This window comes from Bombus affinis, chromosome 10 (assembly GCF_024516045.1).
Source record: "Bombus affinis isolate iyBomAffi1 chromosome 10, iyBomAffi1.2, whole genome shotgun sequence".
In the NCBI taxonomy this organism is placed as follows: domain Eukaryota; kingdom Metazoa; phylum Arthropoda; class Insecta; order Hymenoptera; family Apidae; genus Bombus; species Bombus affinis.
In genome coordinates this window covers 12,605,586-12,632,065 of record NC_066353.1, presented here as the reverse complement: position 1 = coordinate 12,632,065, position 26,480 = coordinate 12,605,586, and the positions used below count along the sequence as shown (strand labels likewise).

General features: G+C 31.0%; 2 protein-coding genes across 13 annotated transcripts in view; one reads left to right on the top strand and one right to left on the bottom strand.

Annotated features, from left to right (window-relative positions):
* Positions 1–26,480, bottom strand: part of LOC126920911 (uncharacterized) — a 71,231-nt gene that overhangs the window by 2,878 nt on the left and 41,873 nt on the right. The gene's annotated exons all lie outside the window — the stretch shown is intronic.
* LOC126920890 (transmembrane protein KIAA1109) lies at positions 361–25,913 on the top strand. 12 transcript variants are annotated; one of them, XM_050731771.1, is made up of 51 exons: positions 361–529; positions 1,201–1,511; positions 1,601–1,744; positions 1,833–2,152; positions 2,227–4,502; positions 4,564–4,850; positions 4,920–5,223; positions 5,302–5,487; positions 6,086–6,458; positions 6,529–7,032; positions 7,112–7,370; positions 7,449–7,796; positions 7,873–7,949; positions 8,020–8,356; positions 8,431–8,609; positions 8,687–8,912; positions 8,984–9,372; positions 9,449–9,610; positions 9,684–9,809; positions 10,770–10,908; positions 11,622–11,864; positions 12,323–12,579; positions 12,666–12,695; positions 12,846–13,149; positions 13,236–13,631; positions 13,708–14,217; positions 14,301–14,716; positions 14,798–15,239; positions 15,322–15,569; positions 15,637–16,331; positions 16,411–16,571; positions 16,645–16,853; positions 17,060–17,289; positions 17,385–17,603; positions 17,687–17,758; positions 17,824–17,979; positions 18,051–18,230; positions 18,311–18,512; positions 18,634–19,016; positions 19,084–19,493; positions 19,577–19,906; positions 19,976–20,284; positions 20,372–20,564; positions 20,653–20,882; positions 20,966–21,250; positions 21,331–21,519; positions 21,610–21,816; positions 22,010–22,033; positions 22,726–22,856; positions 22,943–23,139; positions 23,211–25,913. In XM_050731771.1, exons 2-51 carry the CDS (start codon positions 1,259–1,261, stop codon positions 23,428–23,430), a joined length of 14,967 nt encoding a protein of 4,988 aa, XP_050587728.1. In that variant the 5' UTR covers positions 361–529; positions 1,201–1,258; the 3' UTR covers positions 23,431–25,913. The 12 variants fall into 12 exon arrangements, with proteins under 12 accessions (XP_050587728.1, XP_050587722.1, XP_050587723.1 ...); XM_050731765.1 differs by having other exon boundaries at positions 5,302–5,625; positions 7,449–7,784; XM_050731766.1 differs by having other exon boundaries at positions 5,302–5,625; positions 16,645–16,841.

Here is a 26,480-nt window from a genome sequence, read left to right as displayed (position 1 = left end):
AAATCATCTTGCTACTTTTATGCAATTTCCAACGTTATCGATTCATCATACAAAGAATTTATAGCGTCTCTGGTAGCATTAGTAGTGATTGAAATTAAAATTAAATCCGACAAATTATTTATTTCACTTATTTTATTATAAAAATGAATAAAAATGATTTAACTTAATCAATACTGAATTTTTTGCAATCCAAATTTTAATCTGCTTTTCCCGCGAACTTTTGTTTTTAGGTTAGCTCATGCCATCTAAGGGACAACTAGAACATTACTAACCAAACGAACGTAACAGGTATTTCTGAATGTTATCTGAAATTCCATAGGATATGAACTCTATCTTGTACCTTATCTATGGTGTCGCTACCAAATCTATAGTTAGTGCTGGTAATCAACTGGTTATGTGTGGTTATGTGTGTCGCTGTCTATTGATGACAGTTTTGTGACATCTATTAAAACTGATGTACCGATAAACACAAAACCATGAGTGACACAACAAAAATTGAGTGTAATTCTTATATAATTATCGAATAAAGGTAAATTAGTTGAATAAATTAATTCGTCCTGGTATTTATTCATAAAGTACTTTTTAAAATATGTAGTTTGTATTATATATATATATATATACATATATATATACACACATACATACATACATACACATACAATAGATATTTTGCTTTCTTTGATAAGTAGATAATCATTTAAATAACCCGAAGTATCAATAAATATATAACAAAGTACATATTTTATCTTTTACCTTTTGTGATAGTCGCTATTTTATGTTGATAACAAATCTTTAAACGATCCTTATTTCTTTATTACTCATTAGTAGATAATATTTTGTTAACTGCTAACAGTATCATATATAAAGAGCAAAATACTAAATATACTGAAATAATATGTTTACAAATATTACTGAATAAATCATTAAATTCTTTTTTAATTATAGTCAGTTGATTAGGTTATGTTTACAAATTTTTTTCTTTTTAAGTTTTTGATTCCAATTATGTACATAATAACTTTTGAATATATATATATAAAAATTGGACAACGTTATAATGAAAGAAATTAGTATGGAAAGTAGTAAGTTATGATAAATTATAGATTATATTTATGAAATTCCAAGCAAAGCATTTTAAGTATATTAAACAGAAATATTTGTATTTTCATTATTTTTATAAATATGTTTGTTTTATGGTTTCAGTGATTAATTACAAAATGACTAATATTTCTTGATTCTGTAACAAAGAAACAACATCACCATGGAGGAGAATGAACTGTATAATGTTACAGTTCCATCTTTCTCTGGAATTGAACCAGCCTTTTGGAACTATTCTGATCATGTCATCCTTGATGACCTTAAGATGGATAGCAGTTTTATATATTTACTTTGTTCATTAGTATCTGCTATTTCATGGATTATTTATATAGCTTACTATAATAGCAGAGTCATTGGTTACATATTAACAAAATTATTAAATCGATTTGTTATTAGAGATGGATATGTTAAAGTAGGTAAGTCCCTAAAAAATACTATAAGAATAATTTATTTTATGTTAATATACATACTATTATAAATTGTAATATGTACTGTTTATTTTTAGGCTCTTTTACTTTAAGTGCACTAAGTGGAAAAATAATGTTTCGAGATATAGTTTATATCACAACAGACTATAGTATCAGAGTACAGGATGGATGGCTTATATTTCGATGGTGGCGGAGTTATGTTCCCAAAGATGTATCTGAAGGTATTTTATATAGAAACAATTGTATTATGCTTGATTGAAATTATAACATATAAATTTGTATAAAAGTTTTTAATAAATTTTCTTCTAGATCTTTCACATTCCGATACGCGACTTTCTGTTATGTTAAATGGCTTTGAATTGCATGTTTATAATCGCTGTCAGCTATATGCACAATTAGAAAAAACATTTGGTCTTACACCACAAATGTTTCCTGATGAGGAAAATCACAATGTTAATAGTGATGATCATGATGCAGAATCATTTAGTAATACTACTCATGAAACACGTCAACAAATAAATGCAATGGATGTTTCACGTCATGTTGATAATATTAGGAAAAAAGAAGCTCATGTTATAGCTCGAACATGGAGAGATTTAATACCTGTTATTAAATTAGATGTTTGCACAGTTAGTACATAAATTAATTGATATTTTTCAATATATCTCCGGTTGCTGTTATTTAAAATGTTTTGTTATTTTAGGGCAGATTGGTATTTGGTAATCGGTTAATACCAACAACCTTGTCAATAACTGTGGAAGAAGCGCATTTTGTATACTCTACGAAACCGGCAGCATCTCGATACGATCATTTCATGCATTTTACAAAATGTAAAGCAGAGAATTTCAAAGTTATTTTAGCACCTAGTCCAAAGTATACAGGAATGGTAGATGATCCACCTAGATATATGGGTGAAGGGTTTGTTATATTAAGTTCAAACAACATAGAAGTTTATTACTACATGGATGAACCTGGATTTGTTCCTGAACAGCCGCAAATGATTCAATTAGTAAATGGAGACATGGTTGAAGCTATGCCACCAATCTGGGGCATTGATATTAAATGTGGAAAGGGCACTGATTTCAGTTATGGACCATGGGCTGATAGACAAAGAGAACATTTATTTAAATTCTTTTTCCCTAATGATTACCAACCATTGAAAGTTACAAAAACCCCTGTTACTGGAGAGAAAAGACAAGTTCAATCATTTGATATAAGATTATCAACATTAAATGAAGCTACAATTGATATACTTTTTAGTAAAAACAGGGAAACAAATGCAGTTCATATAAATGTAGGACCTGGATCATATCTGGAGATCACTATGCCATGGATAGTTTTACAAGATGGATATACTACAAAAATAACAGGTCAACTGTTACACTTGGAAGCCACTACAAGTTTGCAATATCGAAGTTTAGTTGAAAGCGAAACACTAGAGTTTGGTGTTAAGTGTCATTACCCAATAAAGTGGAACGATCATCAAGAATGGATGTTAAATTTAACTGGATGTAAAGCTACAGCTAACTTAGTTTATTCGCACAAAGAATTTTTTCAAGATATGATTAATGATTGGGCCAGTAAAGCCAGACCTGACATTTTACATTTTGTACCTTATACGTGGAAGTTCAATTTATTGTTAAAAGAATTTGAAATAATTACATTATGTAATGAATATAACTGGATTGATTGTTCATCACAGAATCAAGAAAATGCGCACATTGCTTTTTGTGGGGAATTTTTTGAACTATCATTTGATCTTCCATTTGTGGATTATTTGCCTATTACAATACCTTTGCGTTTCTGGATTCAAGGTGAAAGTGTTGATCTTTCGTTTTATCTACCTGAAGTCAATACAAGTCGTACAATTTTGTTAGCTTTGAATAAAAATGCAAAGATTATGACACGTGATGGATCACATATATATTTGTCAGAATTGAACAAAAACAAAAAGTGGAGAAATGTTTGTCAGAAAGGAGCAGGTTGGATTGACTGTTGGTCTGTACCAATTGTGGCATTAAGTATCAATTATACATATCATCCATGTCCACCATTGGGACCTACGCCACAAGCAAATATAACAACACCAGAGAAAGAAGAAATTCTTTTATCTCCAATGAGAATTCCTAGATGCAGGAAATCACCAGGCCTTCATTGGACAAGAAACGGTAATCAGAAATTTGATCCACAGTCTATAGCTCCTGATAAAGTTAGTTTAGATCTTGAGATTGGCCCATCTATATTAATTTTATATGGATCACTTTTAAAAAATTTTATACACTTAAAAGAAAACTTATTTGGCGATTATCAAACGTTTACCGATATGCAGCAGAGTCGAACAAATCCTACATCGATAAGTACAGAAAGAAGTAAAGACAGAGATGTGCAAAATAGTAGTGTTGAATCTGTAGAAGATGAGGATGCAAAATCAAAACCATTTGATCCAAGAGATTATCGACCATTAGAAGTAACTGTTGGAATTACTATGCATGATATTCAAGCTCATTTAGTGAAAAATTGTGGAGAAAATGATCCTCCTTGTCCAGTTATACTTTTGGAACGATTTGGATTTGAAATGAAAAAGAAATATAAAGAAACAGAGCTTCAGCTGCTCCTATCGCCAGCGATCGCATTAGTCACCGATAACGTCGTTCGTTCGAATAAAGAACGTCATTTAAATCAGGGACATTTAATGTTAAGTGCATTGCAGGTTAGAGGGCATGCAATGTTCAGTAACGAAGGAAGAAATTTAGATCAAGAGACTTTGGAGTATGCATGGTTAATCGAAGTACAATTAGGAAAATTGACTGGGAAAATGAGTTCACCCCAACTGCATCATCTTATTATATCTTTGGAAACGTTTTTATTAATGGTAAAAAATAATGAAAACAGCTTACGTCCTCCAGATCTACCACATCATTGCCATCATGGTATTCCACCTTTACAATGTCCTGATAGTGATGTTGACAAACATTACAGGTATGCAATAATTTTTAATGCTTGTAAACTTAATGACAATAATATTATGATATTGTTACAGATGCCCTAGTTCAGAAGATATAAAATATAGAATGACTAGAGTAGCAGTTGATGCAATTGATTTATATTTTCAAGAAGTAGGAACTACTATCCATACCTGGATATCTCCAATTCGCATGTCAACCTGCAATCTTCATGGTCAACAAGTAAAATCTGGGGTAACTGGTGTTTTACCAAGAATATTAATAAGACAATTTGTATCAGCAGCTGACCATTTTGCAAATACAAGTAATACCAACACAGCTGGTAGTGGCAGATCACATAATAATGCAAGCAGTCGTATGTCAGGTATGACAGATATATGTAACTTTAGAAATACAAAGTTAAAGATAATGTTATTTGTTTTATATATCTTAGGTGATGGATCTGACATTTGGTTAGAAGTAGGATCTGTAGCTTTAGGACCAGTAATCTTAGAAGCTGCTATTTCACTTCCAACTCCTGAACATAATTTACATTTAATACAAAATAAATATTTAAAACTACATGATGAGGCCACAAAACGTTTGTGGTTTTTATGGCCTCGAGAAAGTGGTGTGAAAGCAACAAGATGTGGTTGTATAGGCGGTTGCGCATTTTTTGGAAATAATCGAAATGGGTTAAGATTTTTTAAACCAAGCTACCATGATTTTCAAGATGGCATAAATGTTGCTGCATACAGGTACAAATCTATTAATTACTCTAGTAATTATTAACTTATCGACGAACTACTTGTTACTTTTTTCATATATTATCGTAGAATTAACGAATCCGGAAAAGAAAAAGGATTTGGACAATCTATATTGCACAATGGTCAACTAGTGTTCCATACATCACCTTATAATTTACAAGATGTGTCTTTACAAGATTATCCTGTTACTGGAGTAAAAATAACTGCCACGCAGGATGGATCACAAACCTCGAAAAAGGGTGTTGAACGACCAAGGTCTGTGACAGATCATAATAAAGATTCCGGTATCGAAGAAACTAGTAGTACAAAATTAATTACTGCATCAGCAAGTCCATTTGCATGCAGTGGGGAACGGAAACTACTGGGCAGAAGATTTTCGTATACATCGATACGGTAATCTTTGGAATAGCTTTGAAGCAGCTTTTTAATAATTTGATTAATTTCTTTAAATATTGCATGATTGCACAAATACGCTAAATTTTGAATTTATAATATACACATTTATATTTAGAATAACTATAAAAATAATAAAAATTCAAATAAAAATTTTGCGTAATAATAAACAAAAATATAAAAATTATATATCATTTATGCTGCTATTTGTCAATGTAATTTTTTAATGTATCTTATGTTTCAGTGGGTTCTGTCTCCATGAAAATTTTCTGCTTCATGCAAGCTTATCTTTTTAACATAGAAAATATCTTATTTTTTAATATTTATTTCTAATATGTTATATTTAATAATATAATAATAAAAATAAATATAAAGATTGCTACCAAATTTCACAGATTAGACATTTAATTTTTATTTTATTATATATTAATAAATTTTAACTTTTAACTTTTTATTGCAGTGGAAGCAGTGTCAAAGATGTTCCATATTCTAGATTAGTTGACGCGAGTCCTGTTGTACAGCTACCGCAAAAATTAGATTCAGATTCAAAATTGCATACAGAACGCAGCAAATCAATCTTAAGTGTTCCTGAAATCGAAACTGCTCCAAAAAGTAGTGTGTCTGATTCTAAATTAGCGGTTGACTATTTCAATGCATCAGATGTAGAACCATTTGAATCAAATAGTCCGCAATCACTACCAGTAGTGTCTACAGAAATAAATTTCTCTGAATCGATGCAAACAAGCATAAAAACTGTTGATAGTATCAACATTTCTGATTCTCACCACTCATTATATGTAAAATCAGAGTCTGAAGAAAAATTAAAACAAGAAGTGAGATTAATGAATTAATATAATTAAATAATATTTTTAATTATATTTTAAGTTTTCTATATGTTTACAGGTTCAACGGACAATATCTATGTCTTCAGAAAATCATTCAGAAGCTTTTTATTCTGCTGATGAGGACACAAGTCACGGTTTGAGCGGAAGTCGCACATCAAGTTTACGTCAATCTATTGTTGGATCTGGCTCAGTATTAAATCGTAATGATAGCATGAAAAAAAAGTTTTCATCAGACTTGTCTATTGTAGAAAGTTCAACAAATGTGAATGTTTCCGTATCGGAAAAAGCACATACTTTAGAGAGAGCAAAACCACAGGCGATAAGTACGAAACGAAGTCCTAGAGTAAATCGAAATACTAGCTTTCAAAACGAAACTGATTCAAACAGTGGAAATGGTGGATTACGTGATTCATCCGATAGCCACTCTGTTTCTTCTACTAGTTTCATATCAGCTGTATCTTCGCAAGAAGATGTTACTCTTGTTAATTTACATATGCAAGTAAATAAGCCAATTGTTGATTCTCCACTTCTCATGTCAAGCTACGTTAGCCATTTAACTCAGGTAGTTTGAAACTCGGAAATCTTAAATTTTCAATGTGCCTGAGAGATGCAATTTATATGGGATATATAATCAATTTTAGATACGTTGTTCAAATTGGAGTCAATCATCAATACCAGCAGGAAGTGCTGCATTTACTACACCACTTTTTCAACGTACTGAAGATGGTAGGCTAGTTTATGTTGGTGGCAGATATGTACCGAAATTCGAAACTGTTACTGAAGGATTTACTTCGCTAAAAATGATTACAAGATCTGATGGTTCACCTGTAGCCAACTCATCTAATAAAACTCCTACACATCCATACCTTTGGGATAATACAACTATTAATCATATGGAAGGTAATAAACAGTAGCTTTATGTTATTAATTATCTTAAATACATATATGTATACCTGAAGATTGTATTGTTACATTAAGGAGAAGGAGATCATACAACTCATAACAAGGAAGAATTATTAACTGTGCAACATGAAAATGGATCACGAACAACGGTTATCGTAAAATTTAAGGGAGATGTAGATATCATGTTAAGTCCTATGATACTAGAATCGTTACAACGTTTCATTGATGCTATTATACCAACATTAGCTGCTTTACACCCACTAACTATTCTAAACCATCTTCACCATGAATGCATTGGAAAGGTTGAAGATGCTAATATTTTAAAACAAGATCAAAGTTTATCTTATTGGAGTCAAGTACAAACTAGTTCAAAACGATCTACTGCTGAAAGAAATATAAAAAATGGTCAAGGTGACGATAAACGTTAGTTTTATTACATTCAGTTCCTTTTGTAATGCATAAATGTGTATTTGTTAACATTCATACTGTTTAATAACAGGTAAAATTGCATTGCAAACAAACGTATATGAAGAAAGTATTATGACACAAGTACAGGGCAGTATTATTTTACCAAAGGTGATTAATAATTTATAACATATAATTTTTTTATGAAATATTTCATACGTATATTAATGTCCAATTTTAGATGAGCATAACTTTGCTGCAAGCCTCGGTTGTTGAAGAAATTATATCTTTTTCTGCTCTTGAAAACATTCGTGATTTAACATGTGTATCATTATTCGCCATCTGTTTTGATGATGTGACAGCAAGATTTTATATTGGAAAACAAGCCCGAGAAGTAGTTCAAACATTTCATAAACCAGTTGTATTGCCGAATCAAAAGAAAGTTAACAAAATTAGCAAGGCATTTTTACCTGGGCACCAAACTGCTGCTGTGGTTGCAGATATTGGAAGTGGAGAAACAGTATACATAGAAACCTCTGAGAAACAGCAAGAAGAAATTGTAGTTACACTAAATATAGGTAAATTATGTAACATATTACTGTAATAACTGTAAACTATTGTATAACACTAATTTAAACAATTGATATAATAGGGAAAGCTCATTCACAATTACGTAGACTTAGAAATGAATCTTCAATATTAAAAGATGCTGTTATAACAGCAATTCCTGCTCATTATTCAAGAGTATTATTCACATGTACTAGAATAACTTCTCCACTAAAGTGTGTTGATTATTATTTACATCAATTTACAGATGACAAAGAGAAAAGTGTATGTTTTTCATCTTTTCTAATTTATTCTTAGTACTATATATTGTCTAAAACTCATCAGAAGTGTATTTATTCCAGAAACAATCTGGATCTCCACAAGCAACAGAAGAATTTACCCTCGGTAGTGGAGAAGATAGATTGGGTTTTATAATGTTTGAATGTGGTTTAGAAGGTGTCAAATTGAAAGTAGTAAAAAGATCTCAATTTGAAAAAGGAGAAAACGGAAACGATAGTAAAAAGGTCGATGCCGAAATATTTTATACGGATAGTGTAAAGAGTCAAGAAGAATTAGACAATGCAGCTGGTATATTTAGTTTTGTAAATTAAGTGATTCTTAATAAATATTATATATCTACATTATTTATTATATTACAGCTTCTACTGTACCTATAGTTGAGCCAGAAACAGCTTCGACAAACTTGCATAATGGAGCACAAATAAATACTAGTGCAACATGTGCTAGTCTCGCCTCAAAAGCAGGAAATGGAAATACTGTTTCTTGTATTATAGAATTAAAAACAGTATGGTTTAATTTTGCAGCACCACCCCGTACACCCATAACAAGAAAAATTGATTATACTCGATTAGATTGGAATCTACTAAGTACTGCATCACCTGCTATAAATGCTTGGATGAATCCTAGCAATAAGTTTGCAATTCGAATTGTACACATGTTTAGAACTATGTATCGAAGATCAACTGCTACAGTTGCTTGTCTTATGGCAGAAGCATTAGATGTTCAAGCGACACACATGCCCACTAAAGTATGTATTTATGTATGTGTTGTATGCTTAGCTAAATTTATTATATTTAGCAAAATTGTTATTATTTGTTTTATAGAGTCGTTATGGAAGATTAACCCCATTAGCGAAAACACTACAAGAAGATCCATCTTGTCAATTATGTACAATTTTACAAAATTATGTTTTATTAAATGAATTAAAAAGCATTGAAGCTAACTTAAAGGAGTCAGATTTACCTTTATTATCAACACTTCGACAAGTAAGTTATATTATAAATATACTTTAATCTTTTTTAAGCTATTTCATATATGCATTCATCCATATATTATTAGGGAGTTATAGTATTGAGCAGACAATGGAAGAATGTTCTCTATACTCCACTATTATTGGAACATAATTACAAAACCAAACATGTTAAACCATTGAATGTCACATTTGCAGTCTCAGACCCAGATGAGGTATGGACATTATTTATTTTTATACTTAAATGTCCTTATTAAAAATTAAATTAGAATGGGAATGGAATTTCATATAACTTTGTTCCTTTTATATTTCTTACATTAATATTTTTCTTTAAATAATTATTAACATTTTACTTTTCTAATATGTAATATTTCTCATTTATCCTTTATTAGGCAATAATTTTAAAATATAATTGTTCTTATGTTAATAGCATTATAGTACATCAAAAAGGAAGCTTTCTATTTCATTCAGAAGTTCATAATATATTTTATAGGGAACATAATTTGGTAGAGAATTTTTTTTTTCAGCAAATAAACACGGATGTACAGGATGATGATTGCAATGTAAAATTCAGTAAGAATTTTCAAAATATATTCAAAGAAGTAGCTCTAACACAATATCTTTGCAAACCATTTTTATATAAAAATCTACTTTCACTTTAATAAATTTATACTTACATGCTTTGTCTAATAACTATTAACTCTATTTTAATGTAATATAATGTGCTAATACTTTGCAATGATGCATATGTGTTTATTAACAGAACTTATGTATGCCATGAACATATGTATTTTACTTAATTTATATTGTGTTTAAATAAGATAATGTTCATCTTGCCTTGTAAGTAAAAATTAGTAGTATTTGGCAGTATGAATCTTAAGTGGTGGAGGTTCCTTCAAGGCTTATGCAATATTTAACTGAAAATATTATATATATGTAAAAATTACGTTATAATTTTAAGACTTCCTGTGAAATTCAAAACTTCTGAAACCAAAATCTTCTGAAAACTATTCTCACAATTCTTTATCCAATAACTTTTTTATATTTTGATTTATTGGAAATTAAAACTTTGATATTTATTTCGTTTATCATTGATTATGATCAAATAAATTATTTTGACTTTCATTATTGAAGATATTAAATAAACATTTTGGACTTGACTTATTCATGTACAGGAAAATTTGCTGACTGATGGTGAGGGTAGCGCAGGAGAAGTTGATGATCAGGAAGTCACAGATGAATGTGCTATGTTAATTCACACAGATCATATGCACAAGCATACACATGCCAAGACTGGACAAGATAAAAGTACAGGTATTATAAGTTAAATTAAAACAAGGTTCTAATCATATAATCTATGAAGATAATTGGTATAGTATCTTTTTATTGATATAACTTTATTAGATTATTTGATATTTTGCAAAACTTCAATTTAATACACCTGCAGCTTTTAGCATCTGCTTTAAATCATAATTTTAATAATTGCTTAATATCTTAATCTGCATTCTCATATAGACACATTATAGTATGTGTCTTTAGCATTAGTGATTGTGAAGTATTCACACAACAGCATTAATCTTCTATTAAAAACTTGTATGATGTTTACATATAAATTATGTATACATGTATAATATGTGCTTGCTTACACTACTTTTGTCCAATTTTCTCTCTTCATTAATATTATTATCAAAATTCTTAATTTACATGTAGGACAAGTTATTTATTTTATAATTGTTATTTAGATATTTAATATCAAAAAATCTTGAAATCAAATATTTATCAAATTTTTAAGTATAGTAGTCCTTATTAGTCTTTGCATATAAGACATTTTTCCTACTTAAGTTTTAATTACAGTCTTTAGAATACTATTTATAGAAACCTAAGAAATTTAAGAAGTACCAAATACATTCTGTGAAAAATATAGCACTATATGTTATTAAAGTTACAATATGCTTCTTCAAACATATATTAACAGTATAGTCATCAGCTTTCTAAAAAAAAATCATGGCTTGATATGGAATGACCAGGTATTTGTGGTGATGGTTTGACGGTTCCTGTAAGTTCTCCTCGGGGAAAAGATACAACCCCCATAGCAACACCGGATCCAGGCCCAGATTCACTAACCTCCCCTTCTCCACCAGTAGTTCATCTAAAGAAAGGAAAATCACTACAACCCACGCAAATGCCTGCTAGTACACGAGCGAGTATTGTTTTTCCATTGCTTGCAAGTGGTGGGTTATTCAATCAAACTCGGGAACCAAATAATATAAGTAAGTGCAAGACGATTAATTGATTATGTACAAACAGTCTATACATTAGTATGATATAAGTAAATTGGAAGTTTATTCAATTTATTGATGAAAGGTTTACCTGGGCAAAGAAAGTAAAAGATTAAAATGCTTGAAATGAATATTCTACTGAATAGACTGTTTTGCTTGCAATGAATATATATCATTAATTTTCTTTGTAGTTTGTATCGCCTTGCTCTTCAACTTTAGCACTATATGACTAGCACTATCATATCATATCAGTTTGTTTGTTTCTCACGTGTATTGCTTTTTACTTCATTGTAGCGCTTATCAAGTATCTATCTTATATTTGTTTCTGTTTATCTAACTCTGAATTTCTATTCCTCTAACAGTATTTTGTGCTTCATTTCCTCAGTTAATGTGTTGTGCTTTTTTAACAGCATAAAAATAATGTATATACAAGTAGAGTTTTACATTAGGTTATGGCACATTGCGTGAAGAGAAGACACCGCAAATTCACATTTCCCATTCTCATCAATTGGGTTCTAATCCAAGTATCTATTCTGGAGGTGGACATGGTAGTCAACATAGTACTGGAAGCTTAGACCAAGTTACATCTCCTACAAGTCATCATTCCAATAAACCTTTAAATACTGGTGAAGATCTGTATAGCTGGATGGCTAAACAACAAGAATTTATAAAGGATAATGATAAAAACAATTTAAAAGGAAATTGGGTAAGCAAAATCTCCTATTACACATAAAAAGGTTCAAGAAAAGATATTTATAATACAATACATTCTCATTACTCCTATCATCTCAGGTCTTTCGTGCAGAGCAAAAGTCTTTAAAGGTACTTCAAATTTATTGTAGAATTGAATGTATTGCCTTTAACAAGCTCTATTTGATATATTACTATATGAATTATTTTAAGAATTTTTGTTCTATTTTTAGGGTATATTTGTTTGTTTCTTTATTTAATATAATGATTATATGTTTTCAGGATTCTAAGATCAATACAATGACAACAGATGACACAGAAGATTCTGATGTTCAAAGTGGTACTCTTCTTTATCCTATGAAAGATTCACTTAGACTTTTAGACGCACATTTAATTTTTGAACCACTTCTATCTTCCTTATCTGTTATGCCACAACAAATGTTATCTGCCATTGGGTCAGGAAATATAAACAATGTATCTTCCTTAGACTCATTAGGATCAAATTTATCTCTAGTAGGGAATATGGAAACTATGCGTATTGACATAGTTGTCAGTGAATTCGGAAAAGTAACAGATAAAAGAAAGGGTATGTAAAAAAGAATATTTGCTTGAGAATCAATTTCAAATATTATTCAAAATGGGAATGATCGCGAATTTAAATCAATGTATTAGGTAATAAGTACCAAACAAAGAAAGGAAATTCGAAATTTCATTTGGATATACCACCAGAGACACCAGCATTTTTGTGCGAGAAGATCGGCATTGATATTGATGTTAAGAAAATGGCTGATATGGCGGTAGATGATATGATTCAGAAGCAAACTGTATTATATATATCTCGGGGCCAATTGAAGAAACATACAAGTACAGTTGTGAACTTTAGTTTAAATATACGATACATTAGTCAACAAGTAAACATGCCTCTTCTCAGATTATTGCATCAAATTAGTAATATGTATCAAAATGTTAAAGAAACACAAATGGAACTAAAAGAACAACAACCAGAAAGTAAACGAAACAATAATTTAATTGTTAATGATACAGCAGTAAAAAATGGATCATCTTCAAGTAAACATTATTTTGTTTATTTTTTATTAACTACATGCTTAAATATGAATTTAACATATTCTTATTTTTTTAACAGCATCTGATTTACAAGAGCAACTTTTGTTAGAAGGTAAAAAGATAGATGTCCCATTACTTCGTAATAGTTTTGAACCCAATCTTTCGAAAATTATATCACCTGGTGCGAGTGTTCGATCTCGACCGCAAAGTTTTGCTCAAAAACTACGTAGTACAGGAAAAAGCGTAAAAGGATACATTAATTTGAGCGACGGAGTAATAACTCCTAATTTTGGAGCGAGTCCAAGTGGATCTGGTTTAGACAAATTTTGTGTACTTCCCGATAAATGCAAAGATACAACACATTTAACGCCACGATGCTGGAAAACGATCTACTATTTATTGGATTTATATGCTACTCGGCCAGAGACTAAGACTATTACACATCGTTTTTCCATACCAGCGGATACTTCAGAGCATTATAAAAGTGGCCGAAAATATGAATTATTAAATGAAACGAAAGATGTAGATATTGAGAAAGGACTGAATGCTGAAAATAGTTCAACGCCTGTGCCACTTCCACGAGAATTAAGTTAATACTAATTTAATTTATTTAATACTTACCTTAAAACTAAATTTTATCATTAATTTTATATATATAACAATATATTATAGATATTGTTACGGGAGAACGGACAAGATTAGTTATTTTTGGAGTTGCTCGAATACACAGGACCAGATTATTAGCTACTCTCAGTGGATTGAAACTTGAAGCAGAAATAACGAGTCTTCATGCAAGTTTTACATGCCGCAAGAAATCAAGGCCTGCCAGCTTAGAATGTAGCTTGACTGGTCAAATTGGTAGAACAATGATTGTTTTACTAGAAGGTGTTGCACCTAATCAACAAACGGTTGTTAGAGTAACTGTGGGCAAATCACAAGCTTTGTATTCAAGTATTAGCAGACGACAAAAAGATAAGAATAGTGGATTACTGACTGTCGGCGCCGTCAATATAGATATTCCACAACATCCAGTAGCTTTACATGGTATGATGACCAGAGGCAGTAAACAATTATCATCGACTTTACAAGTAAATACATAATTTCATCTTTTATAATGATAATAATGGTAATTAAATTCGTTATAATTCTAAATAATAAAAAATGTTCAGGAACTTAGGGTAACAAGAACATCCTCAAGAATGTCCAGAGGTCAACAACAGGACGAGGTGGATACTGGAGTACCTGGTAGTCCACATCATTATGCGCCAGCACCATCAGTTGATTTAGAAAAACCACAAGTTGTATCTAGTTTGTTAGAGCCAATCGTAATGCAATTTCATATAATATTTCAAAGTTTGAGTATAACAGCAGCGCTGTTACCATCTCTACAAGCACAATATAAAATGGATCAGGTAACTAGTTCTGGTATAACTGGTAGTAAAGCTAAGTTTACGATAGATCTACCTCACCATACCTTGAGTTTTACGACGAAACTTCAAGTGACGGAAGCAAATTTACCTTCCGAAGCTAGCATTGAACTTCCTAAAGTACATGTATCTGCAGAATATATTCAAGATGGTAACAGTAACATGAATGATAGTAAATTAGCTGGTTAGTAATCTAATATTTTACAGATTTGTGTAATACATTTTATGACACAGATATATTGAATTAGCCTTCTTGTAATTTGTAGATGGTGTTGTATTAAGACAAGGCAGCTATCTTAGTGCAACGGCAGACATCGGTGTTTTTGAACATTCATTGACTACAGATCTTCTTAATCATTTAGTATTCGTACAAAAAGTGTTCATGAAAGAAGTAAATGAAGTTGTACAAAAAGTTTATGGTGGAGAAAAACCAGTTCCTTTGTGGTTAGAAGATGAAGAGCCAAGTAATACGACTGTAAAAAGGATATTATTTACTTTAATTATTCGCATTAAGGTCAGTGTTATATTAATATGAATAATTTGAAATTTGTAATATTTAATATTCTTCATATTATATATAGAGGATACAATTGACGGCAACAACCCCAACGAATTCGGCAGTTCGACTGGAAACTGGAGCTGTTGAACTTCAATTATCTAATAGAGTACAAAATGTTTCTGGCGCTACTCAACCAAATCCATACATGAAGCTATTTGGGAAAGCACAAGTTGACATTAATTTAAGTCTCGGACAATTATTAAAAAATGTTTTATTTGAAGAAGCAGAACCAGAATTTCAGCAATTTGCCTTTTTTAATACCAGAGTAGGATTAAGAAACGCTTTTCAAGAAGAAACGGCACAAGGTGAAGATAAGGAAGTAGTATTAATTACGCTAAAGCGTCCATTAATATATATTCAGCCAATGGCTATTGATAAAGCTATACTTGTTTGGCTAAATTATAAAAACGCGTACGAATATTGGAACGAGAAGAGAGCTAACTTAAATAAAGAGGTTTTAACCGCCACACAGCAAGTATTTGAAAAAGTTCCATTTGGTCAAATAACGAGTCAATTAAGTGCTCCTCATTTGGGGACATTGTTTTTGCAATTGACTGTAGATGATATGGGTATTTGTTTACCACTTAATCCCTTGCCACCCACTTGGGGTATGAACAGAGGACTGTATGATGGCGAATCAAGGGGTGCTGTAGTAGTGACATTGGAAAATACAAGCATATCAGCATGCAGCAGTGGTAGCTTAGTTAGTAAAGCAAGGTATAATGTTATTATTAATTATTCAAATCTTAATAAACGTTATGAACGAATTGATTATGAATACATTATCATTTTACAGATTTATGGGTTTGTGCTTAAGATTTGCTGATGATTTTGAAACTTCTCTGGATGATTGGAAACCAGATGTAACTGATAGTAGTATAATGAATTTATGTATGGTATCTGAAGGCACTTATGAAGTATGTAGTAGAACAATTGCACAAAAACAAGATAAGTCTGGTAATAAGAATAAAACTTTATTTGTTGTTTGTTCTTTTGTTGGGAATGAATAATGCAATGTAATTATTTTCAGATAATGCCAAGTGGATCTTAAATGTACAATGGCAAATGGAAGGTGTCGATATTCATCTAGATGTTAATGTAGGACAACAACTGTCAGCACTTGGACATACACTAACAATGTTGACTGGTTCTGAAGAAGATGATATTCATGTACCTGCAGATTATGATAGCGATGATGCAGATCAGCCAGATAATAGTACTAGCCAGGTTAAGAAAAAAGTATGGTTTAATTATATTTATTTTATCCTATAGTACTTTTTCGGTCCTTTTATTGGGTAATGTATTAGAAATTAGATATCAATTATTAAGACTATTTTTATAGAATACATGATTTTTTTATTTTCTTATATCCATAAATTTTTTTTTATTTAAAACTGCGTAATGGTATGTGTATTGTTCATTAATCGAATTTTGAATGTTTGTAGGAGAGTATACTAATGAAGAAATCTAAAAATTGGACAGACAGTCTACCAGCGTTTGTTTTTGATCCTACGCTTGATGCGAAGAAGAGATCAAAATTAATAGAAAAAGAGATGAATGAACAGGCAAAAATTATAAACGATCTACGGTCACTGGGTGCTTCTCACGGAACAATAGAACAAGAAATGAAGCGTCTACATGAGTTGGAAGCTATGGTTTTCAAAGATTTTAGAAGGTATAAACTTATGAAACATATTTTAGATTGCTATGAAATATAATGCAGCACATTACTAAGTACGTAAAAATAAAATTTTTATATAAATTTTATAGAGATATGATCCAGAAGTTAAGGAGACAGTCGGTTAAAGCTTCAGGAATAAAAGGAAAATTAGGATTGGGTGGAAAACCGAATACGTATCGATCGCGTTCGTTTATTGTACCTTCACCAACACTCGAAAATCAGCTCGAAAGTCCTGAAGATATGAATCTAGAAGTCAATTCAGCAAATTCCGCTAGTTATGAAAGCAGTCCTAGAAGCGGTCCAAGCCGGTATCATATATTATCACTTATAAAAACTATATTTTATCTTTGTTTTCGCAAAATTTTATGTGGTGATATATATTAATTTAAAGATCTGCCTCCCTTCGTGTGAGAGGACTAGGCGGACCACGTGTTACTTTTAGTGACACACATACAATGGGCAGGTATGTTTATCAAATAATTCTAATATATTTATTACCACCATTTTTAAAATAATGATGTTATGTAGACAATCATCGCTTCCGAGTGCTGGTTCTGAGTTAAGTTTGCCAGAAGGAGAATTAGAGTGGCCAGAAACTATTGAAATAGACGGAGAACGAGTTGAATTAAGAAAAAAAAGCAGAGATATTAGTTACACATCGAGTTATGATAGCATGGAAGGAAAGTATGTATCAGCATGATATAGATAAGATATGAATATAATATATTATGTTTTCTAAGTTTTAATTTTCATAGCGCACCACTACTTGATTCGTTTGGAAAAGAACAATCCTCATCAACTTCGTCACCGTACATAACACCTCAGAAAACTCAAGAACCTAATATAGACTTTGAACTTGATGTAAAAGTTCTAATTAATAGTGGCAAATGTGTACTCCACACAAAAGATCCAGGAAAAGAAGATGAAATTAAAATGTATATATATATCTATTAACCAATTTAATGTTTATTGCGCGTGTTTTATGCATTTAATATAAATGAATATCTTTTTCCAGTATGAGTAGAATGAAGAAGGAACGATCATGTTCTGGAGGTACATTTGAATTTCAACCAAGCAGTCCTAGTAGTAGTAGGAAACATTTAAGTAGCAAAGAAAAATCATCCACTGCAAGTACATCTCGACTACGATATTTACAACACACGAATGTACCTTTAGTAGATTTAACAATTTTTCATATTCCTGGCTTAGATGTAAAGGTAAAAATATGTTGTTGCATATATATAAGATGTTAAAGGTACATATATGTACACATATGTACATGTGTTCTTGTATTTACATGTTCTAAATTAATTTTTTTTTAAATTAATTTCATTACAGGTACATTATGAATCTAAAACACTTCCAGAAGAATCTGCGTCTCCCCGTGTATCATCAGACAATAGCTTGCTTAATCCTTCATCAGTAACTGCGTTTAAAAAATCTAGTACTAAGAAGGCTAGTTTATTTGCTTGGATGACTCTTCAAAGTATACCAGAAGAAACTATAATAAGTCCACATATCCTTGAATTTTTGGAACAAACGTTAGAACCGATTCCAAGTAAAACCCATTTTCATAGCAATGCACAAACAAATACAGTATTTCCATTGGAAAATGCGGAAAGCACATCTTGGGCTGCTACTGCAGCAAACAGCAATTATGTTTATGCGAGTTTCCCTGTCGATGTGATAGTATATTTTCATATGCAACCTTCTACGTTTAGGTAATTTTCAAATAATTTTATTAGTTTATTTATAATTATTAGTCATTATAATTTTTCATCATTTCAGATTCTCTTGTTTACCGGTTTCTCGGGTGGAATGTATTTTGCAATTGCCGTCCCTTGATATAGTGTTTTCGTCCAAGCGAGCAGAAGAAGAACTCATAGAATTTCGAGAGTACAAATCTCCAAGTACACAACCTACTGGAAAAGAAGCTGGTTCAGCGATTGGTGGATTATCAGTTACTGGATGTCTTGCTGATTTTTCTGTTTATATTTTTCATCCTTATGGTGGTGGGAAGAAAACTGGGTTAAAAGAAGCACAATGGTCACCTTTATCGGATAGCGAAAGAAAAGATTCTTTAAGTATTAATGTCGCATTTGTAAAATTTCATATGTCAAGAAGTCGTAAATTAAATTTTCAAAGTGAACAATTGAAAAAGATGTCAGATACTAGTCGTGCAGTTATTCGGTTTTCTAGTATGTATCATTTCTTCTTATATCCAAATGTTATTTAACACATGCCGAAGGGATTAATGAAATATTTCTACACAATTTTTCAGCAATTGTTGACATTGGATCTGCTTCGTTTAAATATGATATGCGAAGATTAAGTGAAATATTGGCTTTCCCAAAAGCGTGGTACAGACGTAGTATAGTACGTCGATTATTTTTAGGAGATTTAAGTTCAGGTACAGCATATTCTGAGGGTGACGGTAGTCCTTCTCTGAATCAAGAAGAGGCAGTTATGGGTAGCTCTTTATTAAAACATTATGATCGACACGGTACTGATGTACTATCAAAAAGTGCTCCAGAACGAAGTCCAACTTTGAATAGAGACAAATTAAGATTGAGCTTAGAAAGTGATATACCGAAACATGCACGATTGAAAGGTACTTTACAAAATGTTTAACAATCATTTCAAATAATTTTTAATACCAATATACATATGTTAATACTAGATATCGGTAGAGGATGGAGTTTTACTTCTGATAAACAAACGTCAGAGCTTAAATTAAGAGAATCTGCATGGGAAACATTAGTACTATTCGCCATAAATTTCACACGTTTGAATGTTCACATGAACATGGGTAATGTCATGGGCAATGTTACATGGATGACAAAGGATTTTAGATCTGATGGAAGACTGTCTATAGGTAGCACTGGACATAAGAATTTATATATAGGCATTGGATTAGGAGGTTCTAGTTTGGATGCAAAGGGTGGTATTGTTGGTGGTGTCATTGAATTGAGTGAAATTGATACATACAGTATGTTATTGATATTCAAATTTATACTAAAAAATATATTAGTTTTACTAATTTAATTGTATTACTTATGTATGTATATACTTGTAGTACACATTCGAGAAGAACCTGGTATAGAACCCGATCATACTGTAGGTTTAAAACTGTTTGCATTAGAATTGCGATTGGATTATATGGGAACAAGTGTATTGATGTCTAGAGTATCTTCACTGGATGTTACATTAAGGGATGAATGGAAAATTAATCGTAACAATAATGGAGATGCCTTTATGCCAACGAGAAGGTTATTTTATATTTATATTTTTATAATTACTAGATAATAATTAAACAAATCTTTATATAATCTTTTATTTAAATATCACTCCTAACAGACCTGCGGTAATTTTTATGCATGGAGACTTGGGCTGGGATCAATTGCAGATTATGATTAGTAAATCTACAACAGCAGATCTATTAAAAATGTATTATAAATTAGATGAGTTTTTCAGTCAACAATTTAAAAGTAGTAAACGAGTGTTTAGTTCCTTACAACCAAGACATCAAAGAGTAAATAATAGTAGCTTTAGAAAAAGAACTCAAAGAAGGAAAATTACTAATGAAGGTAAACTTACATATTTAATATAGTTGAGCTATGTGCATTTCAAATCAATATAATGGAATTATTTCTAAATTCATATACTACAGGTCCATGGAACACAAATCAAACAACTACAGTGACAGATGCTCGTCATCACAGACATTGGCAAGGTGTATTAGCCCAAGTAGCTGGTTTGCAGTTAGGTAGTTTAAGCTTTTCTTTACCATCAACAGGAACTGTACTTGGAGGAACAATGGAACTTCATGGCTGCAACATTAGTTTAGCGTGTTTCCATGGAATTAATTTCAAAAGTAAAAGTTGGGCACTATTCTCACTAAAAGAACCATGTATTAGTTTCACTACCGAAGCTCAAGAAATTCCAAGCGTTGAATGTAAGGAATATCATATATAAGTATAACAGACTAAAATTTGTGTTTTGTTCAAAATGGTTTAATAATGATATTTTTGACAGCCCCAAATACACGTGATGTTCATGTTGTGCAAACATTGACCATCAGTTTAGGCCAACAACAAGAACAACATGCAAGACACCACTCTATGGCTACTGTTTGCAGATTCAGTCGTAGTGTATTATTCCCACCACAATTTAAATCATTACAAGAATGGTTTCATTATGCGTTTGCTAGTAGTGAAATAGACGGTACGCTATAAATGTATTGAAAATAAATTTATTTTGATAGTAGTAGAATATAAATGAAAGTACCTTAATGTCTGTCACTTTAATGTACAGCTGTAGATCGGTTTCCGTGTGTTGAAAGAGAACGAACAGACAGTACGTCTGATAGTAGTAATATAACTCGTGGGAGAAGTACATCAACAACTTCTGGAAAATTACAAGAACATTCTCATGGAAGAGAAGTTATATTTGCTTTACCATCATTGCAGTTACATCTAAAAACGGAACATCTGCAAACCGCAAAAACTCCAGTTGTTGTCGGTACGTAACATCTCTATGTACTGTTATCCAACTTTGGTCAAAATATTTAAGAATTTTAATGATATAACAAAATATGCGTCTGATAACGCATGTTTAATATATAATACGATTGTACTTATAAATATGAAAGCTGCAGTAGGAACTTTTTCTCTTTAAATTATGTGTTGCAACTGTTTCCTTTGTATATTTTTAGGAGCTCCTAAACATATATTATATAGTAAGTATAAAAAGAGAATTGATTTATATAAAACTTGGTAAGAAGCATTCTTAATTTGGAATTAATAACATGGGTTGATTTCTACACTGTGCCAGGTTATTGAATGCTTTATTAACATATAGAGTACTATATTAAAAATTATTTTGCATGAAATGTTCAATAAGTACTAAAGATTAGATTTAAATTTTTGTAATTGCTAATCTATATGATCAAATTCATATTCAGTATGCATGATCCGCACAAAATAAAATTATTAATGCGGTATTAATGTTTAAAATATACATTTCTTACAATAATAAAGTTGTAGTATATAGTTTTTGTTAATATAAAAGGATAAGACTAATGCCGTCCAATATTAATAATTTAATTATATTAATATCAATTTAATATTAATAATATTAATAATATAATTCTATAAAAATTTTCATTGTGAAATATTATATTTCAGTATTATATTAGAAAAGCATAAAGGTTACAATCATGTAATGTAGTATAGAATTAATTACATAAATTAGATGAATTTGTAATTGACGAATTTGTATTGACACATAGATACGTAGTTTTTGGATTATTTAAAAAGTTATATGTATATCATCATGAAAGTATTAATCCATATTTTAAAATGCAATGTTAAAATTAGTACAAGATGAATATTCTATAAAATTTATTGTATAAAAATCGCTTTTTAACAGGTGAAAAACCACTAGTTGAATGTAGTTTCATAACGGAATTTGAGGACCACATTTTTGTTACGGTAGACGCAGAGGCCTTTTTCTTCCTTCATGATTTAATTACTTCATATGTAAAAGAAAAAGAGAAAGTGGTAAATATATCTTATATCTTTTTGAAGCAATTACATGTTATGAAAATTTATTTTCTCAATCGTATTTGTTGTGTAACCATTTATAGAATATGGGTGCACGAGCGCACAGTCCAGATCCTCAAGAAAAGAAAGGCGGAACTTCAAACACTGGCAGTACTTCCGCTACAACAACGATTACTTCCGAAGACGAGAAGAAACGTAAGCAGTTTGATCCAGCAGAAATGTTCATAAAAGATTGGCGATCGTACAGGTGTAAAACGTGGCATGTTGAACCAACTGTAAGGTAATGATGACATTTGTCATTATTTTACTATTAAGTTATGTATGACGTAATCTTTATTCTTGATACTAAAGGTTACTTTCGTGGGCTGGTAAAAGCATTGAGCCTTATGGAATAGATTACATTTTGCAAAAGTTAGGATTCTCTCATGCTCGTACAACGATACCAAAATGGATTCAACGAGGTTTTATGGATCCTTTAGACAAATTATTGGCCATTCTAATGTTAAGGATGGTTTTAGCCGTTCGTGAAGAATCGTCGGAAGAACAAAAAGAACATAAACGAGAAAAATAATTACCATAAATAGAAAGTGGAACCGTACAATAATCGTCCAACATAATAATGTCCGCAATTTTTTTGTGCAAATTGGTAGGCGATAATATCAATAAAATCACTGTTTCTTTATATTGTATAAAGTGAACGTTGAATAATATGAATTTGCTAATAAAAGGATAAACTATAGTGATCAGATCAGATCAGTTCAGTGTAGAAATCGGAAAAACTCTTACTTGTGAAATTGATATTTTGAGAGTGCATGATTAAAAGGACATTTGTAAGAAGTGTGTTAATACGGTGCAACATGTAATCAAGCAATTGTATATTAAGATATATAGATAAAGGTTTATCATCATCGATATTTCGTTCGAACGTGTTAAATATTGCACAGAACGCCAAGGGCACAGCAACGAGCGTTAGAAAACATATGTGTATTAACAGCGTTCAACAACGCTTCGTTATATTTTCATAAAGTAATACAAAAGAATTTTTGTTCGAGGAAATGGAGATTCGTCTCAGAAGCCGTTCACAATCATAATCTATATATATCATCATATCGATATGCGTTTCGAGTACGACGTTTAGTATATCGGAAGTATTTAACGAGTTTTCAGTTTTAGAATTTTATAAATTACGTATTATGTGTAGATATTAGCGTTTTAAGCAGACTTACGAGCCTAGATGAAAACTGAAACGATTGTACGTGTTAGAAATATCGATATCTATGTATGGAAGCAGAATGCTTTCCTAGCTTGAAACTTTGCAGCTTTATTAGCACGTACTACTTTCAAAAGAATTGTCTTTCTACAAACTGCTCACGGGATTACGCTTAGATTCTTAAAATTATTTTTTTGTAGTTATAATCTGTCTTCTCTTTTCCTGTTCTCCTTTCTTTTGAATGGGAGGGGAGGATGTTAAAACTTATATATAGATAATCGATACCAGTCGCGGCATTTTTGCTCATTTTTGAAGATAATTTGCGTGAATCCTATGCATAACGATAATTTATCTTTTAATGTACTGCGGAATAAGGTCTTTGTTTAATTCTATACTATCTACGAACCGCTTTTGTGCATATTAAACTATTACTGTAATGTAATGTAATATATTTTTGTGTATACATCGCCCGACTTTTTTCGTATAAGTACATATTGATATATACATATATACATATTGATGCCAAGTTGTAATTGCAATGTGCACTTTAAAACGATAAAATAACAAAAATGGTACATATTAGACTTAAGTTGTTACTATAGGATAATGGATTTCAATGTATACATATACTGTATTTTAAATGAAATGTAAAAATCGATTAGAAATGTAACGTAGAGGGTATGCAAAGAACAAACAATCGCTGTATCGTCGTTCAAGCGTTTTTTTTTTTTTTTTTTTTTTTCATTCGAGAGCGTATACACGTTATGGACCCACCGATGTAATCACAAAGATTAGTTTCTTCGGTTCAGTCTTCCTAGAGCACTATTTAATTTTAAGTGAAAATTACTGCAATTTAATCACTTGCAATAACCAAGTTGATCAGCCGAATTTTTCTATACATAAAATTAAATGCATATTTAGCATATGTCGATATATTTCTATGAAATGTGGAAGAAAACAAAACGTTTTTCCTAGATTGCAAATAGTGATTCTGAGCTTGTTATTGTTCGTGACCGCTGATATCGCAATAATACCTATTTACTACAGAATATTTTTCGTAAATCATATGTATACCTATATTATGTACGTATTGAATTCGTATCGTAATATATGTATAACTTTATATGCAAGTTCCGGCAATGACGTAATTCTATTGAAAGTATTAACTTCTTATATTGATAAGACTTTGAAATTTACAATGTTAATAGAAACTTTCTACATAGTTGATAGATTTAAGTAAGATTATCGTGTATATTTGCACCTGAAATATTATATAGTTGAATTGACTTAATTAAACAAATGTTCAAGTAACGGAAAATATGTTCCTTTAAATGTAATATATAGATAAAAATTTAGCAAATTTAATAATCTCTTTAGTTAACCCAACGTATCGAATGTTACTCGTTAATTTATTTAAAAAATATAAATTTTCACCGGAACTTGTATCGCGTGCGTGTATATTTGCTCACAGTTACGACTTTTTCGCGCGTGACGTTCTCTATTTAATAAAGAAAATATTATATATACATATATGTATAAAGACTTGGTAGATCCAGCCAGTACAAGAATAGTGGATTTTACATTATAACACTAGTATTATTTACGAAAACAGATGGTGTATTTGTATAAACATTTTTTATTTATTTCCATACTCGAATGATAAACATTTGCTTCGAGTAAAGGGTATCGAAAGTTACAAAGCAACTGAATCAACAGTTAATTTTTCAGTGTACTAGAAATGTTTCCGTTCATTAGCCAAATGTGTCAGCGCGTAAAATAATGTATCTATAGATGTGAAACTGGTACATGTCCAAATTAGAAGAAATATATTAATGTGCCTGAGATACGATATGTTTAACATCTCTCCCCGTAGCATTTATGGCGTATAGTCTTTGTTCATTTCGACATATAATTGCTTTTACTGAATTGTCAACTGTTGTTCTACTTTCTTTGTACATTTGTTATTCTATTTGAACAAATCAATAAAAGTATTAAAAAAAAAAAAAAAGAAACTATCGCTATACGTACATGGATTAAAGTTATCGAATTTGTAGTTCCTCGATCGAATTATTTCTTTTACTTGAAACTTACGTTTGTTAATTCATTCTTTTTAATTATACATCGTCCGTTTCTCTTTATTTCCTTTAACTTTAAGGACCTTCCAATTTTTTATGCACATCTAAGTAAAATAGAATAAAACATGCTCTCAACGGATTAAGAAGTCATTAGAGACTATTTAGTCGCAATATATCCTTTGATGTTATAAATATTCCGTATCGAGATAAAGGTCCAGATAAAGTAAGCGCATTCTGAAATTGCGCAATCGGTGGAGGAGACTCCACGACCGGTTCCCGACCGGGGAATGTGCACGCGGTTTTTTCTCAATACTGCAGCCTGTTCGATCATATCTA

What these genes read in the sequence shown, in the direction of transcription:
- LOC126920890 (XM_050731762.1), top strand. Translation starts at nt 1,259, where the DNA reads ATGGAGGAGAATGAACTGTATAATGTTACAGTTCCATCTTTCTCTGGA. An exon ending in GACACACATACAATGGGCAG is followed by an intron (nt 17,759 to 17,823) that starts GTATGTTTATCA and finishes GATGTTATGTAG; the next exon opens with ACAATCATCGCTTCCGAGTG. An exon ending in TTCCTGGCTTAGATGTAAAG is followed by an intron (nt 18,513 to 18,633) that starts GTAAAAATATGT and finishes ATTTCATTACAG; the next exon opens with GTACATTATGAATCTAAAAC.